The sequence below is a fragment of the Balaenoptera musculus genome, chromosome 19 (genome assembly GCF_009873245.2).
Source record: "Balaenoptera musculus isolate JJ_BM4_2016_0621 chromosome 19, mBalMus1.pri.v3, whole genome shotgun sequence".
Taxonomy (NCBI): domain Eukaryota; kingdom Metazoa; phylum Chordata; class Mammalia; order Artiodactyla; family Balaenopteridae; genus Balaenoptera; species Balaenoptera musculus.
In genome coordinates this window covers 8,399,692-8,418,788 of record NC_045803.1, presented here as the reverse complement: position 1 = coordinate 8,418,788, position 19,097 = coordinate 8,399,692, and the positions used below count along the sequence as shown (strand labels likewise).

Sequence of the window (19,097 nt, the reverse complement as noted above, 5' to 3'; positions counted from 1 at the left end):
GAACTATAAGGGACTAACTGCGTGCATGTGCACTTGAGGCAAATTCTGGACAACAAGATACTAAGAGACCAAAAAGCCCAGCTGCCACTTCTGAAGAACCAGGAGCAAAAGCAGGGTACTATGCATGCCCCCTGCACACAACACCGAAGGGGTGGGCAAAACACCTAAGCCACCCCTCCGGCCCGACCCCTGGACACACCCCTACCCTCAACCCCCACTTCAAGGGAAACTGTTTGTTCTCGCTCCCCCCTGCTGCAGCAGGGACCCCAATAAAGCCTTGCCTGAATTTCTTATCTGGCCTCTGATCAATTTCTATTGATTAAGGAGGCCAAGAACCCTGGTTGGTAACAGCTGGTCTCTCTTTTTTCTCCCTCTGACCCTTCCTCTGAGAAGACACTTTTCCATTTCCCTCTTGGAACCCAACCCCTCTTCTTCCCCGACCCTCTCCAAATGCTGCCTCTAATCTATATGACACCTTAGTAAAAATTAGATGACACCCCCCCTTCTCCAGGCTTACTCAACCCCACATCAAGACACATGTGGGAAGGGGAGAGGCTGGCTTTTACACCAACCCATCCCCTGGCTGTGTGTCTTTGTGCAGTGAACCATCTGCCCTATCTTCCGTGTTCAGAAGACCCAGTCTTTTGGGGAACCAGGGCTCTGCTCAGGAGTCAGTTCCTCCCTAAGATCCTCTTCTGTGACCCACAGCCAATCTATTTCACCAACTCCAAGCCTAGTCTCTCTCTAGGACTACAGCTTTCTTTGCCCGGGACCCACCCAAAATGCATTCCCCCAAGACCCAGAGTCTCTTCTTTCCAGGATTCCAATGCCTTCCTTCTCTCCAACCCCTGCGGCTACCCCACTCATCCAGATTTATGAAACATGATTTATTCCTTTGGGAGAGGGGACAGGGGAGAAATTGATAGACCAATAAATATTGCATAGGCCACTGGTGGAGGCAAGATCCAGGCTGAGGTAGTTTCTGTGGAAAGGGTGAGGGACCTGGGCAGGGAAGGCGCCTGAGTTTTGTTGTTGGGGCCTGAGTGGACGTGAGCCTTGGGGTGAGGATAGTTTCTGGTTCCTCCTGGCCCAGCTTTCTGCCTGGCACAAGGCTCCCAACCCCTTCAGCCTGGACAAGCTGATCGACAGTTGACCAAACGGCCTGCCTTATAAGTAGCTGCAATTGATAGAAAGATCAGGTCTCCTCTAAAAATTCTGATTGGTTGCTTCCATGCAGGGACAACTGGCTGCCCAAGGTTGGTTGTGCCCAACAGCTGTCATTGGCGGTTTGCCAGAGAACCGGGCTAAAAGGCTCTCATTGGACGTGGGCTGGAGCTCTGCCTCGGTGAACACGATGGGCAGTTTGCCCGGTACAGGCTAAAAAGACAGTGATATATAGCCTCGAGAGGGCACAGTTTAACAACTCTGCCTGGTGGTTTGTAGCGTTGCACAGCTGTGATTGGCTGGCACCACGTTTAAATGTTTACGGTGGGGAGGGGGGCGGGGCGGGGGACCAAGATGGAACAAAAGCATGGCCAAAAAGCTTTGATTGGCTCTTCATCCGAAGAGGGGGCCTAGCAACAGCTGGCTGCCTTGATGGGCGACTTTGTTTAAGAAAACAGAGTAACGTTAAGTAGTAATAAGTAACTGGAAGTTGTAGAGTGTTGAAGCATCGTAGCCATGATTGACGGCTTGTCGAGGAGGAGGCGGAGCTTAGTTCCCAACCTGCTGGCTGGGCGGGGCGGGACAGAGAGGTTTCTATAAGGGGTCGTCAGTGCTGGGTGGTGCGGCCTTGGGGGAAGTGATAGTAGCCAACAGGTCTAGTTTGGGGAAACCCGGGGGCGGGTACATCCCGATGCTGGGGGTCAGGGCTTGCAGGTGGGCCAGGGCCCGAGTGCCGTTGAAGGCCACGTCACAGCCTGACTGGGCTAGAAGCCAGTTCTCCACCTCCGACTGGAGCCACTGGCCGGTCTCTGCAGAGGGAGAGGCAGGTGTCCTGAGGAGGTCAGACAGACCTGGAAGGACTGAGAGCGCGCAGCAGGGAGGGTGCAGCACGGCGAATAAGAGGGGTCTGGGTTTGGGAGAAGCCTAGGGGAGTGGGACAAAGCCTAGGAGGCTCAGCTTTGGGGCTTTCATCTGGGGACAAGCCAGGGACTCTTGTTCAGGGGAGGGACCACCTGGCGCTTACACAGGTAACGGATAAGGCTGTCTTGTAGGAAGTGTTTGGGTTCACGTATAGGAAGAGACGGGCGGGGAGTGGGGAGCATGCCACAACAGGAGCCTGATCCAAGACTCCTACCGAGGTTGAGGTTAGGAGAGGGAGGTCACCCCAGGGAAGAGCAGAAGCTGGGTCAGGGGTCCCGACTGCTGAATCGGGTTCACCAGCGCGAGCCGGGACTGGGAGGTGGGCATCGTGGGGATGGTGTCTCACTGGCGCAGGGCCACTTGGGACTAATGGTTGTCTCAACCCGGTAGGGGCAGGGTGGAGTTTGTTCCACGTGGGGCCACATCTGAGCCAGGCAGCGTTGGGAAGGGGCGGGGCCTCGCGGGGGCGGGGCTGCAAAGGGGGCGGGGCAGGGCGGGGCACCTGGCACTCGCAGTCCTACCTTCCGGCTGGCCCCGCGCCCCCCGGGGCCGCCGGGCCAGGAAGCTGTGAGCCAGCAGCGCCTCCTTGGTGTGCTCGTCCTGCGCGCGCAGGGCCAGGGCGCTGAGCAGCTCCGAGTTGTTGGACGTGCTGCGGTAGTAGAGCATGTGCGCCAGCTCCAGCGCCTGCACGCTGCGCCGCTGTCCGAACATCTGCAGGCCAGACGAGATCCGGGAGAGTCAGGGCCGTGCTGGGGCTCCACACCCCCATCCAAACACCACCCCCCCGCCATCCCACCCAGCATGCACCGTCACCCATATACACACCCCTGGGTCACTTACGCTGGTACAGCCCTTCCCGAGGGCTCCAGGGACCTCCCCAGACCTCTTCGGTTCAGGTCCCCAGGACTGGGGCCTGGGTATTTGTATGTTTAACCCACATGCTCTCGCCCCTGGTTTGCTCCTCTGAGCCACGTATTAATGGATGTGTTCGAGGATTTCCGGACCATAGGAGTTTTAGTCTGGGCACTTTTTGTTACTATGATTTTTTTTTTTTTTTAATCCTTATCGTCTAGACACATACTGAAGTGTTTCCAGATGATGCGTGTTGGATCTGCTTCAAAATAATCCAGCGGTCGGGGAGGCGGTCTCTAGGTGAAACCTGATTGACTGTTGCTAACTGCTGACACTGGCGCTGGCTACAAGGGAGCTTATTACACTATTCTATTTCTGCATCTGTGTGAACTTTTCCATAATTAAAAAAAAGGTTTTAAATGTTAAATTGTCAAAGAGAAGTGTTAACGGACAACAAATACTTGATGAGCCGTTTTCAGAGAAGAAGGCAGGGAGGGCCAGGTCTGGGGCCCAGCTGTCTATTGGCTGCCCCCTCCCCCACCTTTGGTCCCGCCTCGCCTGGACCCCCTTCCCCACCCTTGTTGTCCCTAAGGAGGGAAATGAGAGCCCACCAGTGCCCTCTGGGGCTCACACGCAGAACCTCCACCCAGATTTCTCTTCTCATCCACCAAATGAGTTCAAGGCTGCTGGGTCCTGCAGCCCACAGGCCTGGATGCCAGCCCCATCTCTGCCCCCCCTCCAGCCGTGAGGCTGTGGCTAAGACCTGAGTCCTCGGGCAGCGCTGTCTGTGAACCAAGGCAGATGACAGGAAGTGCTCCGGAAGTTAATAGAACACTTGGCACAAAGGCTGGCCAGTCACAAGCATTGAAACATTAGCTACACATATTCGTCCACACCCCTTGCTGGATGCTGGTCCTTGAAACACAAGTATCTTCTGCCCATAGAGTGTTGCCCATCTTACTCGGAGACCTAAGGTGAAATGCCTCTGAAATGAACACAGCCCTGGAAAATCGCTGAAATGGCCAGCACAGTACCAATGACATGCTCTGTGTGAACTGCACTCTCTTCTTACAAGGCCAGCACAGTTGGTTAATGTCCCCGCATTGGAACGAATCTCCATTTCTTTGGTTGGAGGCAAGATGCAGGAATTGCGTGCGTTCCGGACTGTCTGGTATGAAAAACACGTTGGGTTGTATGCCTCTTTCTGCCAAGCTTATGGAGTAGAATTCTTGCAGGTTAAGTGAGCAGGTCGTGCCACTCCATGGCACGCAGATGAGGCCAGCCCTCCCCCTGGAGAGGGCTCACCACTGGCCACCTGGATGTTCCCTTCAACGCGGCCCACGCTGAGTGTGGTGTCTCCTCTCACCCAGCTCCCGGCGCAGCTTCTTCCTCCCCTGGGGTCCCTATCTGGGGTGGTCCCACCATCTAGCCCATCACGGGCCAGACCTCGGGCACCATCCTCGCCTCCTCCTCGCCAGCCTGTCAGGATCTGGCTCCAGCCTCCTGCCTTGACTCTCTCGGCCGGGTCCCCTCCCCTCCAGCCCACTTAGTGCACAGCCCCGGCCTCCCCCCCGGCCTCAGTCTTCCCCACTCCAGTCTGTCTCCGCACAGCCCCGGGACCGACCCTGCTCCTCCCCTGCTCGCAGCCCTCCCATGGCTCCCTCGTGCCCTCAGAGAGTCCAAACTCCATGGCCTGGCCCCTGAGGATTTCTCCCACTCACCTCCTGCTTCTCCCCTCTGAACGCAGCCCGCACTGAATTAGTCAATTTACCCCGAGCATTGCCCTGAGCACACCCTGCTCTCTCAGGCTTCTGGGCCTTGGAACAGGCCAAGCCAGCTCTAGCTGTTCCTGGGAAACACTCACTGCCTCATTGTCAAGGTTCAGGATGGTCGTCGCTTCCCACAGATGGGCAGATGCATCCTCGGGTTCCTGCAGGGCCCACTGCGACCTCCGTCAGGCACATGTCTGTCTGTTCGTGTGCCCCACACCTCTCCCTCCAGGGCAGGACCGGCCCTGCGGCATCTCTGGGATGCCAGCTCAATAACCCTTCTCAGGCTGCCTCACGGGCCTCCCCTGTGCCGGGCTGAGGGGGCCCCCAGTGAACCAGAGTACAGCAGGAGCCTTCTCAGCCCAGGAAGTCTGGGAGGGCTTTCTGGAGCCTCTGAGCTGAGGGTAAGGGCTGAGGCAGGGTTGGTCAGCCCAATAACGGGGATAGGACATTTCAGAAGGGAGAACAGCATATGCAAAGGGAGAGAAGAAAAGAGAAGCGGGGGGAGGAGCTACAAGTATATTTTGGTGGAGCTGAAGCTGGGAATTGTGTCAGATGAGGCTGGGGAAGTAAGGTCTCCGATGCCAAGTTGTGAGCAAGGGAGAAGCAGGGCCAGCCCCGGGGCCAATGGGGATGGGCTGGAGGGAACCAACGGGGGGGCTAGGAAGAGGGTCTGAGCTGGAGCCAGGAGAGAGGAGAGGAGATGGGCACAGAGACTTGGAGTAGGGGGGCAGGAAGGACGGGCTGAGGACTGACGGGTTGGGGGGCAGGGCCAGGGCTACTTCCAGGGGTCTAGCCAGTGACTGGGGGACAACGGGGTCAACCACAGATGGAGAACCAGGAGGAGGAGCAGGTGTGGGAGAGATGCTGCCCTCCACCTGGCCAACTTGGCTGCTTCAGGCTGAGCACAGAGCAGCCCGATCTAGGAGATGATGGGGAGCTGCTTGTGGAAACCACGGAAGTGGACGAGCTCTTTCGTGGGTGGGGGGGGTGGAGGGAGAAAGAGGGACGTGTATCCTGCGGCAAAATCAGCCTCCCAGGTGTCTGATCTGAGCATCTGTCCCAGGACGGGGAACTCGGGAGGACAAGGGGGTTTAGGGGAAGATGCATGCTGTGCGGGCAGCTGGCCAGAGGCCAGGGAGGCCCACATTTAAGGCATGGAGGGAGTTCCCTGGTGGTCTAGCGGCTAGGATTCGGTGCTTTCGGTGCCATGGCCCGGGCTGATTCCCTGGCTGAGGAACTGAGATCCCACAAGCCAAATAAATAAGTAAATAAATAAATGATAAAGTTAAGGCATGGAGGCTCAGCCATGTCTAAGGGATGCAGTAAATTAACTAGTGAACTGGGTTTTAAACTGGGTGCGTCAGAGCCCAAGAGGCTCAGGACCCTCCATCCCCACGGGCCACTGAGAGGTGGCATGGATAGTCCTCCCTGGGCTAGAACTGTGTATATCCTCCCCAGAGCAGCTCGGCACCCTCCTCTCTGTTGTCCGTGGTTGCCACACACCCTCTATGCTTACAGCCCTTCCAAAGCCCCCTGCCCTGAGGCTGAAGTCCAGGGCCCCTGCCTTGGCATTCAAGGCCCTCGCCACTCCCTCTGGGGCCTCGCTGCACCACTCTGCACCCCAGACTCCATCACTGTGAGATCCCCCCAAGCTGTGCTCACCCAGCCCCCTGAAAGGCTCAGTCCCCGCCTTTCAGAGCTTCCCTCCAATCCCACCTGACCCTTGGTTCTAGGTAGGAAGTGCTCCCCCCACCCCCGCAACCCTCTCAGCCAGCGCAGTCTGGTTATTATCTGTGGGATTTATTAACCAGGCTGCCTACGAGCCCATTGGGATGGCTGAAAACAGCTTGAAAACCAATGAACCAGCAAGTGAATGATCGGGCACAACAGACACTTCATGCCAGTCCCCATTCCTGGGGCCAGTGCCAACCCAGGGGAGAATCAGTAAAAGGCAGCCCCTCGAGGCCACCTCAGCCTCGAGACAGAGCTCGCGGCTCAGCAAGCAAAGCACAAGTTGGATTCCAGCCCCCAACTGTCCCTTCGGCCGCGCATCCTTGGATGCTGAACAACCTGCACAACTGGATGAGGCGGCCCTGCACTCACGTGTAGCGGAATCAGGAAGGGAGCTTGTTAACAATACAGGCCCCGGTCCCAGAGTTTCCAATTCAGTCCTTATGGGCTAGAACACAGGAGGCTGCGTTTATAAAAGAGCTCCCCTGGTGATAGTGACACCTGGCCAGGATGGGGAAGCCCAGCCTCAGGAGACAAGAGCCCAATCAGTCATAATATTAGTAATAATGGTAATGGCGAACTCTCATATAATACCTTCTGTACTATGTGCCAGGCTCTGTTTTCCGCACTGTATGCGTATTAATTCATTTAATCCCCACAACAACCCTCACTGTCATCTCCACTTTAAAGAGGCACAGAGAAGTTAAGCAGCTTGTTCAAGGTCACACAGCTAGGGACTTCCCTGGAGGTTCACTGGTTAGGACTCCACGCTTCCACTGCAGGGGAATGGGTTCGATCCCTGGTCGGGGAACTAAGATCCCACATGCCACGCGGTGCGGCCACCAAAAAAGAAAAAAAAAAAGGTCACACAGCTAGAACACGGTAGAACTAGATTCAAACCCAGGCAGTCTGGTTCTAAAACACACACCCTTCCCACGTCACTAAGCGTGCAGTGAGTGGCTGTGAACACTTGTGTCCCACTAGCCACGTGCCAGCCCTGCATCCAGTGTTCCTCACAGATTCACTCATTTCCTCCTCACAACAGCCCTACCAGGCAGGTCTTGCTATTATACCCATTTTCCAGATGAGGAAATCGAGGCACAGAGAGTTCAAGAAACCTGCCCAAGGTTGTGTTGAGTAAATAAGGAAAGGAAAGGAAGCACAGCACGAAGCAGGAATAATCCACAAAAAGAGAAACAAAACGATAGGGTGGCCTGACCTGGCTGAACACCAAGGAGCAGGCTTGGCGGGGTGGGCCGCTTACCTTGGCGGCCCGCAGGCCCATGAAGGCAGTGAAGAGCAGCAGCAGCAGGGAGGTGGCCATCTTGAGGTCGGAGAGCACCACCATGCCCACATTGACGAAGAACACCACGCCCGAGACGACCAATGTGACATTGAGCATGGCCCGCTGTAGGGTGGGCGTGCGCACCTTCAGCTCGGGCAGCAGCTGCTCCAGGCCCTCCAACGGCATGTCCTTGAAGCTCTTCAGCACCAAGTGCCCCCGCTTCGTTCGGGCTGCTAGCACCACCCGCTTAAAGTATCTCCTGATGGCCAGAGATGGAGGGGCAAGGATGGTCAGGACCACCCCAGGGAGCCCCACTCCAACCCTAGGACACTCTCTCTGGCTCTGTAGTCACATCATCATTTTAAAAGCTAAGTAACAATGGTGGGAGGAAAGTCAGACATAAGTGTCCAACAATAAGGGATCAGTGACATGATGCGATCCCTTATTATTGGACACATAGGTTGCTTCTGATTTTAAGAACTTGATAAATGAGAGCTAAGATTCTTTAATTATCTTTTTAATTATTTTTTAATTGAAGTATAGTTGATTTACAATATTGTGTTAGTTTCCTGTGTACAGCAAAGTGATTTAGTTACACACGTATATATGTATATACTTCTATTCTTTTTTTTAAATTTTCCATTATAGTTTATTACTTTAGTTAATTTTCAAATTCAAATTCTATATATATTTCAGAGTATCTGCTAGGTGCCAGGGAGTGCTATTTAGCTCTGGAGAGACAACACTGCCTTTGTGGAGCTGCCTTTGTGGAGCTTATAGGCCAGCATGAGAGACAGATAATTAAACACAGAGTCTGCAAGTATAAGTATCTCCTTGGAAGAGAGTCCTGGAAGTGGAATTACTGGTTTAAAGGATATAAGAGACTTTTTGTCTTTGGTTTTTGTTGTGTTTTGTTTTTGGATTCGTGACCGTATTTGATACACTGATTTCCAGAAGGATTGGGTGATTGACAGGTCCACTGGCTGACTGTGAGAAGGTCTGGCTCTCCTGACCCTACTCTGTATTTGAATATCTGTTAAAAACATAATGTTCATCAGAATCCTGGCGGTACCAGTTTTTCAGAATGTGGTCTTCCCTCTCTGAGCCTCAGTTTTCCTCATTAGGAAAATGGAGAAAAATGTCTTTACCCTTTCTCTTCCCCTGGGAATTGTAGTTCTTACTTCTCCTTGGAAAGAAAAGGCAGTATTTGATTCACCTCTCCCCCTTTCTTGACTTCCCACCCGGGTCCCAGACACCCAGATCCAGACACTGACCTGTCAGTCCCCTCTCGACTCTAACCTTGCTCCCTCTCGCTGCAGCTGGGGAACAAGGGCCGCCTCACCTCTCTGCAGGGGGCGACCTGAAGAAGCCACGCTTGGAGCCCACGCTGGACTTACGGGGTATCTGCCCGACTCGCTGGCCCAGGGCCCAGAACTGCATGTAGATATACTGGTCCAAATTTATCGTCACCTGCCAAGGGGGAAGAAGGAAACAGGGGCAGCTGAGCATAAGCTGGGGTGTGAGTGCGGGATACTCGAATTAGATGCCCCTGCCCTGGATGATCCCCTGCCCCCCACTTCCCAGGCTTATCATCACCCAGTGTGTAGGCAGAACAGCCACGTATGGTTGTTCATGTTGTATACTGCACAAGGGCACAACACCCAAGATGGTGCCATTCACGTCACAGTCATCTTTATTACCATATTTCCTAGAATCTAAGATGCCATTGATTTTAAGATACTCTATAATTTATTATTTTATGAAGCAACTAAAAGGGAAAATACATTGCCAATTAAACTATTTCACACTACCCCTTGTAAGTCACATCCCAATTTCAGAGACAGTAAAGTATGACTTCGGAAAAAAAGCACATCTTAAAAATCACTAAAATAGGGGCTTCCCTGGTGGCACAGTGGTTGAGAATCTGCCTGCCAATGCAGGGGACACGGGTTCGAGCCCTGGTCTGGGAAGACCCCACATGCCGCGGAGCAACTAGGCCCGTGAGCCACAACTACTGAGCCTGCGCGTCTGGAGCCTGTGCTCCGCAACAAGAGAGGTCACGACAGTGAGAGGCCCGCGCACCGCGATGAAGAGTGGCCCCCACTTGCCGCAACTAGAGAAAGCCCTCGCACAGAAACAAAGACCCAACACACCCAAAAATAAATAAATAAATTTATATTTAAAAAAATCACTAAAATGTGGAACTTCGGAAGATTTTAGTATTTTTATTATAATTTTGTTGACTTTTTTTTTTTTTTTTGGCCGCACCACATGGCTTATGGGATCTTCTTAGTTTCCTGACCAGGGGTGGAACCTGCACCCTAGCAGTGAAAGCGCTGACTCCTAACCACTGGACTGCCAGGGAATTCCCTAATTTTGCTGACTTTAATGGTGAGTATTTTGTACTGATATTATTTATTATAGTCAGCCCTCCATAACCGTGAATTTCACATCATTTATTCAACCAACTACGGCATGGAGAAAAAAATTTTTTAATTCCAGAAAGTTCCAGAAAGCAAAACTGGAATTTGCTGTGTACCACCAACTACTTTACATAGCATTTACATTGTATTAGGTATTATAAGTAATCAGAGATGACAAAGTATGCAGGAGGATGTGCATATATATATACAAATACTATGCCATTTTACATAAGGGACTTGAGCATCCCGGGATTTTTATATCCACAGGGGTCCTGGAACCAATCCCCCCCATACCAAAGGACAGCTGTATTGGTTTTCTGGCAGATGGTGATAAAGTCTCTAGTCCTAAGAAGACCTGTATCTTATGATACTTTTCCAACAGATGGCAGTGAAGTGACCTGAGAAAGAGGCGCCTTTTTCTAATTCACCAAAGGTGCCACAAGGGCTAGTGCCCTGTGTTCAGGACTACAACTCCCGGCAGCCTCTGCTTCCCAAAGGCTCCACCTCTACCCCAAGGCATCCTGGGAGTTTTGGTTCTCCTCTGGAAGACAAGCACCTGGACCTCATCCTGAGGGTGATGGACCACCAGAGCGTAGGCCAGGGTGTCCTCTGAGAGCGGGGAGAAGTTGGCCTGGGCCAGCAGGGGCTCCAGAGCCCGAAGCACCTCCTGTTCATTGGACAGACGCTGGGGGTCTGTAAGTGAAGGCTGGTCAAGGGTGTCCCTGTCAGGGTTGATGGGGTCATACAAGGCCTGAGGAGAGAGAGAGAAGAAAAATGAGCTAGGTCACTGCATGAGGGATTGTGGGTACACATAAGGATGTTCCTGGCCCCATCCTTTAAATGATGGGGTATCCCATGGCTTGATTCTAGGCCCTCTTTCCTTCTCTTCCCTCAAGCTCGCTCTAAGTCGCCTTGCCATCCCCATGCCCTTAAACACCACCTCTGCGCAGATAACTACCTAACCCACATCTCCATTTCGGACCTCTCCTCCAAGTTCCAGGCCTAATACACATTTCCAGTGCATGAGCTCTGTCCTCCTCTTCTGCCACAGTAATAGAGGTGAAGGCGGCCATGGGGCTGCCCAGATGGACTACATTTCCCATCTTCCTCTGAGAGGCTAGGTGTGGCTAGGAGAATTCATCAACAGAATGTGAGCAGAAGTGACAGGTACACCTTCTCCCTCACTTCTTGCCCCCCCCTGCACTTTCCACTCTTTCCTTGTTCTACCAGCTTAGAATGCTCTTCTGCCTACAACCCAGTTCTGAGCCCACAGATATGAAGATAGTGCCCTAAGGGGATGGCAGAACAACAAGATGGAAGGAACCTGGGTCCCGGCATCATCTCATGTGGAACAGAGCTGCCTATACACCCTGGCCCACTTACCACAAGGCTGTTAAGTGGGAGAGAAAGAATCCTCCACCTCCTTTAAACTATTGCCTTGTGGGGCCTGCTTGTTACAGCAGCTAAGCCTTTATAGGAACTAATACACTCTCCACTTGACATTTCTTTAGGGATGTCACAGTTGCCTCAAATCCAACATCAAGCCCACAAAATAACATCCTCTAATCCCTATCTTCCAACAAAATAACCATTCTAGATGTCCCCTCCCAAAGGTACCGGATCTAAATTGTACCATTGTAGATGCTGCAGACCTAGACATTTATCATCTTTTCATAAGGAAATAAAGGGTATAGAACAGCACCATCCAATAGAACTTCCTGCAATGATGGAAACATCTCCATGTGCACCATCCAATAGGTTGCAGCTGGCCACAGATGGCCACTGGGCACTTGAAACGTGGTGGATGCAATTGAGGAATGGGATTTTAAATTGTTATTTAATTTCAATTATTTCAAATTTACACAGCCACGTGTAGATAGTGACTATCATATTAGACAGCCCCAGGCTAGGGTAAGGGGTGCTTTCTTCTAATTTGCACACAGATCCTGGTACAGACATCAAGGTCAGTGTGGACATCCACTCACACAGACCCTCGCCTTCACAGTCTGAATTCATCCCTGCACAGGGGGGAGAGCGTCTGACTCACGACCGTCCCCACCACCCCCATCTCAAGCCCTCTATGTCCCACACTGGGGCCCTGAAACTCCTCCCCAAACCTGCTCCCTCCCCAATTTCCCCCCCACTGCACCCCACGGCGCCCCCCATCTTCTCCATCTCAGAAGAGGCCAAGCCCATCTTTCCAGGTGCTCAGGCCCAAAGCCTTGGGTCATCCTGGACTCCTCTCTTTCTCCACCCCATCAGCAAATCCTGATGGTACCACATTCGGAATATTGATAGATCCAGAATCTAACCACTTCTCACCCCCTGGACTGTTGTGGTGGCCTCAGCGCGGGACTCCCAGCTCCCAGCTCCCAGCTCCCATCCTCACCCCCAGTCTGTTCCCAGCACGGCCACCAGAGGGCGCCTGTTGTCATTTAAATCTGTTCACGCCTATTCTCTGCACAGAACCCTCCCCTGGCTTCCACCTCACCTAGAGTCAAAGCAAAGTCCTCACTGTGTCCCACAAGGCCCTGCAGGATCTGGCCCCAGGTCCCCTCTTTGACTTCATCTTCAGCCCTGTCCCCCTTGGGCACTCAGCTCTAGCCCCACCAGCCACCTTGCTGTTCCTCCTTACACACCATGCACACCCCTGCCACAGGGCCTTTGCACTTATCGTTCCCACAGATCTCCATATGGCTCACTCTGGCCTCCTTCAGGTCGCTGCTCAAATGTCACCCCCTCACTGAGGCCTTCCCTGACTACCCACCTAAAATTGCAAAAATACCTCTGATTTCTTTTTCTTCTTAATCAGGGTTACCAGATTTAGCCAAAAAGAAATAAAATGCAGGACATCAAGTTAAATTGGATTTTCAGATCAACAACAAATAATTTTTTAGTTTAAGTATGTCCTATGCAATATATAAGGATTATATTACATGGACATAATTATACTTAAAAAAAAAAAACTATTCATAGCTTAACTGAAATTCAAATTTAACTGGGTATAGAAGGTTGAATACTGTCCCCTAAATATTCATGTCCCCCTGGAACCTCAGAATACGACCTCGGGCTTCCCTGGTGGCACAGTGGTTAAGAATCCACCTGCCAGTGCAGGGGACACGGGTTTGAGCCCTGGTCCGGGAAGATCCCACATGCCGCAGAGCAACTAATCCCGTGTGCCACAACTACTGAGCCTGTGCTCCAGAGCCCACGAGCCACAACAACTGAGCCCGCATGCTACAACTACTGAAGCCTGCGTGCATAGAGCCCGTGCTCCGTAACAAGAGAAGCCACAGCAATGAGAAGCCCACGCACCGCAATGAAGAGCAGCCCCCGCTCACCACAGCTAGAGATAGCCCGCGTGTGGCAACAAAGACCAAATGCAGCCAAAAATAAAAAAAAATAAAAATAAAATAAATTTAAAAAAAAAAAAGAATACAACCTCATTTGGAAATAGGGTCTTTGCAGGTATAATTAAGGTAAGGATCAAAGTGAGATCATACTGGATTACGGTGGGCCCTAAATCCAATGAGAGTGTCCTTATAAGAGACAGAAAAGGACACACAGAAAAGAAGGCAATGTGAAGATGGAGACAGAGATTGGAGTGATGTGTCCACAAGCCAAGGATTGCCGGCACCCACCAGAAGCTGGGAGAGAAGCATAGGATGGTTCCCTTCCTGCAAGCCTCCAGAAGAAACCAACCCTGCCAACAACTTGATTTTGGACTTCCAGCCTCCTGAGCTCTGAGAGAATAAATCTCTTGTTTTACGCCACCCAGTTGATGGTAATTTGCTATGGCAGCAGTAGGAAATGAGTAAACTGGGTGCTCTGTACTTTATCTGGCACCCCTATCTATGGTACTTAGCACCTCTTAACATATTTTACTTCTTTACCTTGTCAAAGGTCTGTCTCCCTCACTAGAACATGACGCCATGAGGCAGATACACACATCTCAGGCTTACCGCTGTGTCCTGGGAGCTGGAACCATTCGGGGGACACAGTAGGCACTCAGTAAATATCTAGTGAGTGAATTCAATGAATAAATGCGTAGGAGAAAGGAGGAGCAGAGAGAGGTCACCTGCCAAGGTCACCCGCATGCCTAGTGAACGACAGAGCTGGCGCCTGAACTGGGGCTCTTCTTGTTCTTTGCCTGGTTCCTCAAGGGACTTAGGTCACCAGCAAATGGTCACCCAGTGTGTCTCACTCACCTTTGGTGCTTCTACCCAACCCTCTCAGTGTCTCCGTTTAAAATCTGCTGCCTCAGTGAGAATGTGTGTCTTCACTGTATATTCTTTCTGTTTCAATATATTTAAATGTTTATATAATAATATATTTTTAAATAACTTTTTTAAAAAGTGCCCCAAAGAAGAGCTTGGAGGCCAGGAGACAGGGGTGCAAATCCTAGCTCTGCCACTTGGGACCTGTATGATCTTGGGCACATCTGGGCCCTCTTGGAGCTTCAGTTTCTGCTTCTGCAAATGGGGCTGATGGCAGCTGCTCCTCGGTTCTGCAGGAAGGAGTTGCTGAGCCTGACACAGAGGGGCCGATGTTGCCCCTCATCGAAGCAAAGAGGAGAGCTATAGGGGGGCAAGAGCGGTAAAGGGTTAACTCGGCAGGCCTGGGTTGTCCAAACCCTGCACATTCCAGAGAACTGGTGGGCTCCTGGGAGGGAACCTCTAAGCCCTTGGACTCTCCTGCCTGATGAGAGTATCTTGGTTTACCAGGGGCTTGGGCCACACCCGATAGTCTATGCTAACAATGTGACTCATGGTGGGGCCATAAAGTAGCAGTTTGACCTCTGGTGGGGCTGGAGACTAAGTAAGTAAGATCAGCCACGCCTGCCTGACCAACCACCATAAAAAACCCTGGACACCAAGGCTCAGGTGAGCTTCCCCGGTGGGTTATCACCCACCCTGCGTGTTGTCATGCATCACTGATGAGAGAATTAAGCACTGTTCCTGTGATTCTGCTGGGAGAGGACAACCGGAAGCTCTCACCTGGTCTCTCCTGGACCCCATCCCCTTGCCTTTTTCCTTTGTGATTTTGTCTGTTCTCCTTTCGTTGTAATAAACTAGGACTGGGAGCATAACAGCTTTTCTGAGCTCTGTGAGCCCCTCGTGAAAATCAGGGAACCTGAGGGTGGTCTTGGAGACACCCAACACAAGATCGTGGAGAAGGAGGAGGAGGGTGCTGAGAATTTGGCTTCCGCCGTTTCCTGGAGCTCTACTTCTCTCTGATTGCTCCTTATCCAGCCCCCTCACTGCTTCCAGTTCCCCTCCCCGACCTCAGGACTGGCACTCACTCCTCAGGACTAATCCCCCTGGTGGCTGCATGTAGCACCATCTAGATACTTCCAGGGTTATTTCTTAGCCCTGCCCCTTCCCTTGACCTCCAGCCTGTGGGCATTCAAGTCCCTCTCTCTACCGGGCTGTCCAATAGGCAGCTCAAATTTCTGAGTCCAAAACCGAGCTCTCAATCTTCCCCACAGACCTGTCTCCTGCCCCCCACTCTGTCTTCCACGTCTCAGTAAGTGGCAGCTGCATCCTTCGGGAGAAGCAGGCCTGAACCGCTGGAGGCCCCCTTGACTCCTCTCTCTCTCAAGGCCCCGCCCACACAGCCGAATGCTGATGCCTTCGGACCATTAGCAGCGTCTGACCACTTTTCACCACTTCCACTGCTATTACCCTTGTGGGAGCTGCCATTATCTCTCACTTGGACAAACATAATAGACTCTTTAATAGATCTCCCTGCCTCTGACCGTCTGTTCCCTACATGGCAGCCAGAAGGATCCTATTGACACCCAAATCAGCTCATGACCCTCCTCTGCTCAGAGCCCACCTGCGGCGGCTCCCAGCTCACTTAGCATAAAAGCCAAGTCCTCTGAGTGGCCCACAAGGCCAGGCACAATTTTCCCCCACTCCCTCTCTGCTCTCACCTCCTGCCCTCTCTCCCTCCAGCCAGTGGTCCCATTGCCATTCCCCCAACACTCCAGGCCCTCTCTCACCTCAGGGCCTTTGCACTTGCTTTTCGCTCTGCCTGGAATGTCCTTCCCCAGACACCCATCGGGCTCGCTGCATCGCTTCACTCAGGTCTTAGCTCACCTGTCACCTCCTCAGAGAAGCCTTCCTTGACCACCCTGTCTAAAACAGGTGCCCTTCTCGTCCCTCTCTATTCCACTTTCAATAGCACTTACAACTCCTGGGTATCATATTTTATAATTATTGATTTATCATCTCCCCAACTGGAATGTCACCTCCACAAGGGCATGGCTTCATCTGTTCTGCTCACTGCTGCATTGCCGGTGCTTAAAACAGGGCCAGGCTCCAAGTAAGCGCTCAGAGAATTTTTGCTTAATGAATGGATAAGCAAACAAGGATGACGGGGCCAGAGGGGCCCTGTCCTCACCTGCAGCTGGGCCAGGATGTGATGGTAGTGGAACAAGGTGCAAAAGTTCACGTGGGTCACGAACTCCTCCAAAGCCGCCTTCTCTGCAGGACTGGAATGGAACTCCTGTTACCTCGGGAAGCAAAACTTCTCTTTAGGCCTCTCCCTACTTCCTCATGGGGAGGAATTCTTTCCTGGGCAGCCCAGACAGACAATCAGAGCTCTGGGCTCTTTAAAATTTGGACGTTTTTTAGAAGGGACAAGGGTTGATCAATTTCACTGGCCAAGAAACTGAGGTAGCTCCAGAGAGTGAAAAACAGATGGCTCGAAGAGCTAGATGTTCAAGTTCCCACTTTGACACTTACTGACCAGCAGTCACTCCTTATTTGTGTGCCAGGCACTGTTTGCTGGCATGATATCATCCTCTAGAGGATGCAAGGAGGTTGATGGAATTATAACCCTCATTGTTCAGAGGGGACACTTAGATTCAGAGAAGTCACTTGCTGAGGGCTACACTGTCTGTATAAAGAGAAGTGGTGGCCAATCCAGGCCTATCTGACTCCAGAACACACATATTTAACCACTTTTTTATGCTTCCTATCTCGGTGCCCGGGGTGAATGTCATCACTTCTCTGAGCCTGTTTCCTTATCGGCAACAGAGGATCATACCCTCTTTCTCAAAAAAGCAATGGTGAGAATGTGATGTGATTATGTGTGTCCGTATATGTACATGTGTGTTTATGTGTGTGTATGTATACTTTTGTGTATGGATAAAGCCCAGCACAGGACTTAGTCCATATAGGTGTTTAATCAATAATTATTAAATGAATGAATGATAATACAGAATAATCACAAGTATGATGGCAATAGTGGGGTAAGCTGTTAGGGTCGAGCAAGTGCCTACTTGCCTCACCCTTGTCCCCGCCCTGCTGTGGAGTCAGACCACTTTGGTTCAAATCTGGGCCACTAGTCATGACCTTGGGTGAGTCACTGCCCTTTTCCTGATTCAGTTACCTCATTTGTAAAATGGGAATGATGGTGGTTCCTCTCTTATTGGGTTGTTCAATAATTCAATAATATGTGGGAAATGTTTAGCACAGTGCCATATAATAAGAGCTCTGTGTGGTATCATTATAATTATAGCTTCGTGGGTATAATAATTATTATTAGGCAGTAGTAATAGTAATGATGAGGATGATTATTATACTCATTTTGTAGAGGGAAAAACCATGCCCCAGTGAGTGCTTGTTCCAGCCCCCAGAACAAGCTAGAGTCTGGAACTGCTGCTGTATCTGCATCTCAAAGGTCAGTCCCCGGGCTTCCCTGGTGGCGCAGTGGTTGGGAGTCTGCCTGCCAGTGCGGGGGACACGGGTTCGGGCCCTGGTCTGGGAGGATCCCGCATGCCACGGAGCAACTGAGCCCGTGAGCCACTATTACTGATAAGTAAAATTAAAAAAAAAAAAAAAAAAAAAAAAAAGTCAGTCCCCTGCATTACAACTCACTCGACGCCCACCTGGGCCTATAAAGGGAACAAGAACTACAACTCCCTAGGGGCGCCAGGGCAGCCCTCTATAGCATGAAGGGCTGTACCGCCGCGAGGCCTGCCGGGATTCGTAGTTCCCAGGCTCTTGGACCCGGGACGGGCGGTACCTTTATCAGGAGGCGGAGCAGCTGCTCTTTGGAGAACGGGATGAACCGCTCGCGGTACTGCTGGGCCCAGTCGCGGGGCTCCGTGGGGTTCCACATCTTGCGGTACTCCCCCATCTTGGCCGCCAGCGATGACAGGGCCCGGGTGTGGCCGAGGAGCGCGGGCAACAGGGGCCATACTCGGACCCTGGATCCCCAGACCCCTCGGGTCACATGCAGCATGGCCAGACCCTTTCCCCGCAGCCTAAACGAGGGAAATGGGCATAAGTCAAAGGTCATCTGGGGGTAAAGGCGCCCTCTCCACCTCCGTGTCCCAACTTCCAGGGGCCGTTTCTACCTCAGGAAGGGCGCAGAGCCCATCCGCCCGCCTCGTAGGCCCTCCTGTCCGTCCCCTCCCACACTGCTCAGTTGGCCTGAGTCCTAGGCAGGGGTCAGAGGTCTTCAAGTCCTGGAGCGTATTGCGGGCCCAGAAGCCCTGTGGTGGCACAACTAGTCTCTGCGGGGTCTAGGCGGCAGGTGGATCTTAAGCGCATATGATATGCTCGGAAGGCTACATAGGGGTGCAGGGCCGCCCACCCCCGGCCAGGCAATCCTTCACCCTTTCCCTCACCTTAGCCAACGTTCGACTGTCATTGAGCCTCCTGCGCATGTGCAGAAAAGCGTCCTGGTCCTTCGAGGTTCGGCTTCAGTCCGCAGTAAGACGCATGCGCAATGCCTGGGTCATTGAACGGGGTCCATTTTCTTTTTCTAACGCCCTGTGTCGACTGCGCACGCGCAATCTGCCTGCCTTGCTCCACAACTCGCGTTCCTTGGACTAGGCGCATGCGCTGCAGAAGTATCTCCTTGTCCAAGAGCTTCAAAGGGAAAGGGGCGGGGCGGGCGCCAGACTCCCGGGACTTCTGGGACGGTGCAGGGCTT

General features: G+C 52.3%; 1 protein-coding gene across 3 annotated transcripts; it reads right to left on the bottom strand.

The window, feature by feature from the left end:
* Positions 1-868: 868 nt before the first annotated feature.
* Positions 869-18,931, bottom strand: TMEM143 (transmembrane protein 143). Of its 3 annotated transcripts, none has more exons than XM_036834685.1 (8): positions 18,790-18,931; positions 18,183-18,423; positions 16,554-16,658; positions 10,705-10,899; positions 9,068-9,195; positions 7,705-7,984; positions 2,607-2,796; positions 869-2,024 (listed from the first exon to the last, which is right to left on the bottom strand). In XM_036834685.1, the coding sequence occupies exons 1-8, from the start codon at positions 18,810-18,812 to the stop codon at positions 1,759-1,761; spliced, it is 1,428 nt and encodes a 475-aa protein (XP_036690580.1). In that variant the 5' UTR covers positions 18,813-18,931; the 3' UTR covers positions 869-1,758. The 3 variants fall into 3 exon arrangements, with proteins under 3 accessions (XP_036690580.1, XP_036690581.1, XP_036690582.1); XM_036834686.1 differs by having other exon boundaries at positions 869-1,973; XM_036834687.1 differs by lacking the exon at positions 16,554-16,658 and having other exon boundaries at positions 869-1,973.
* Positions 18,932-19,097: the final 166 nt, after the last annotated feature.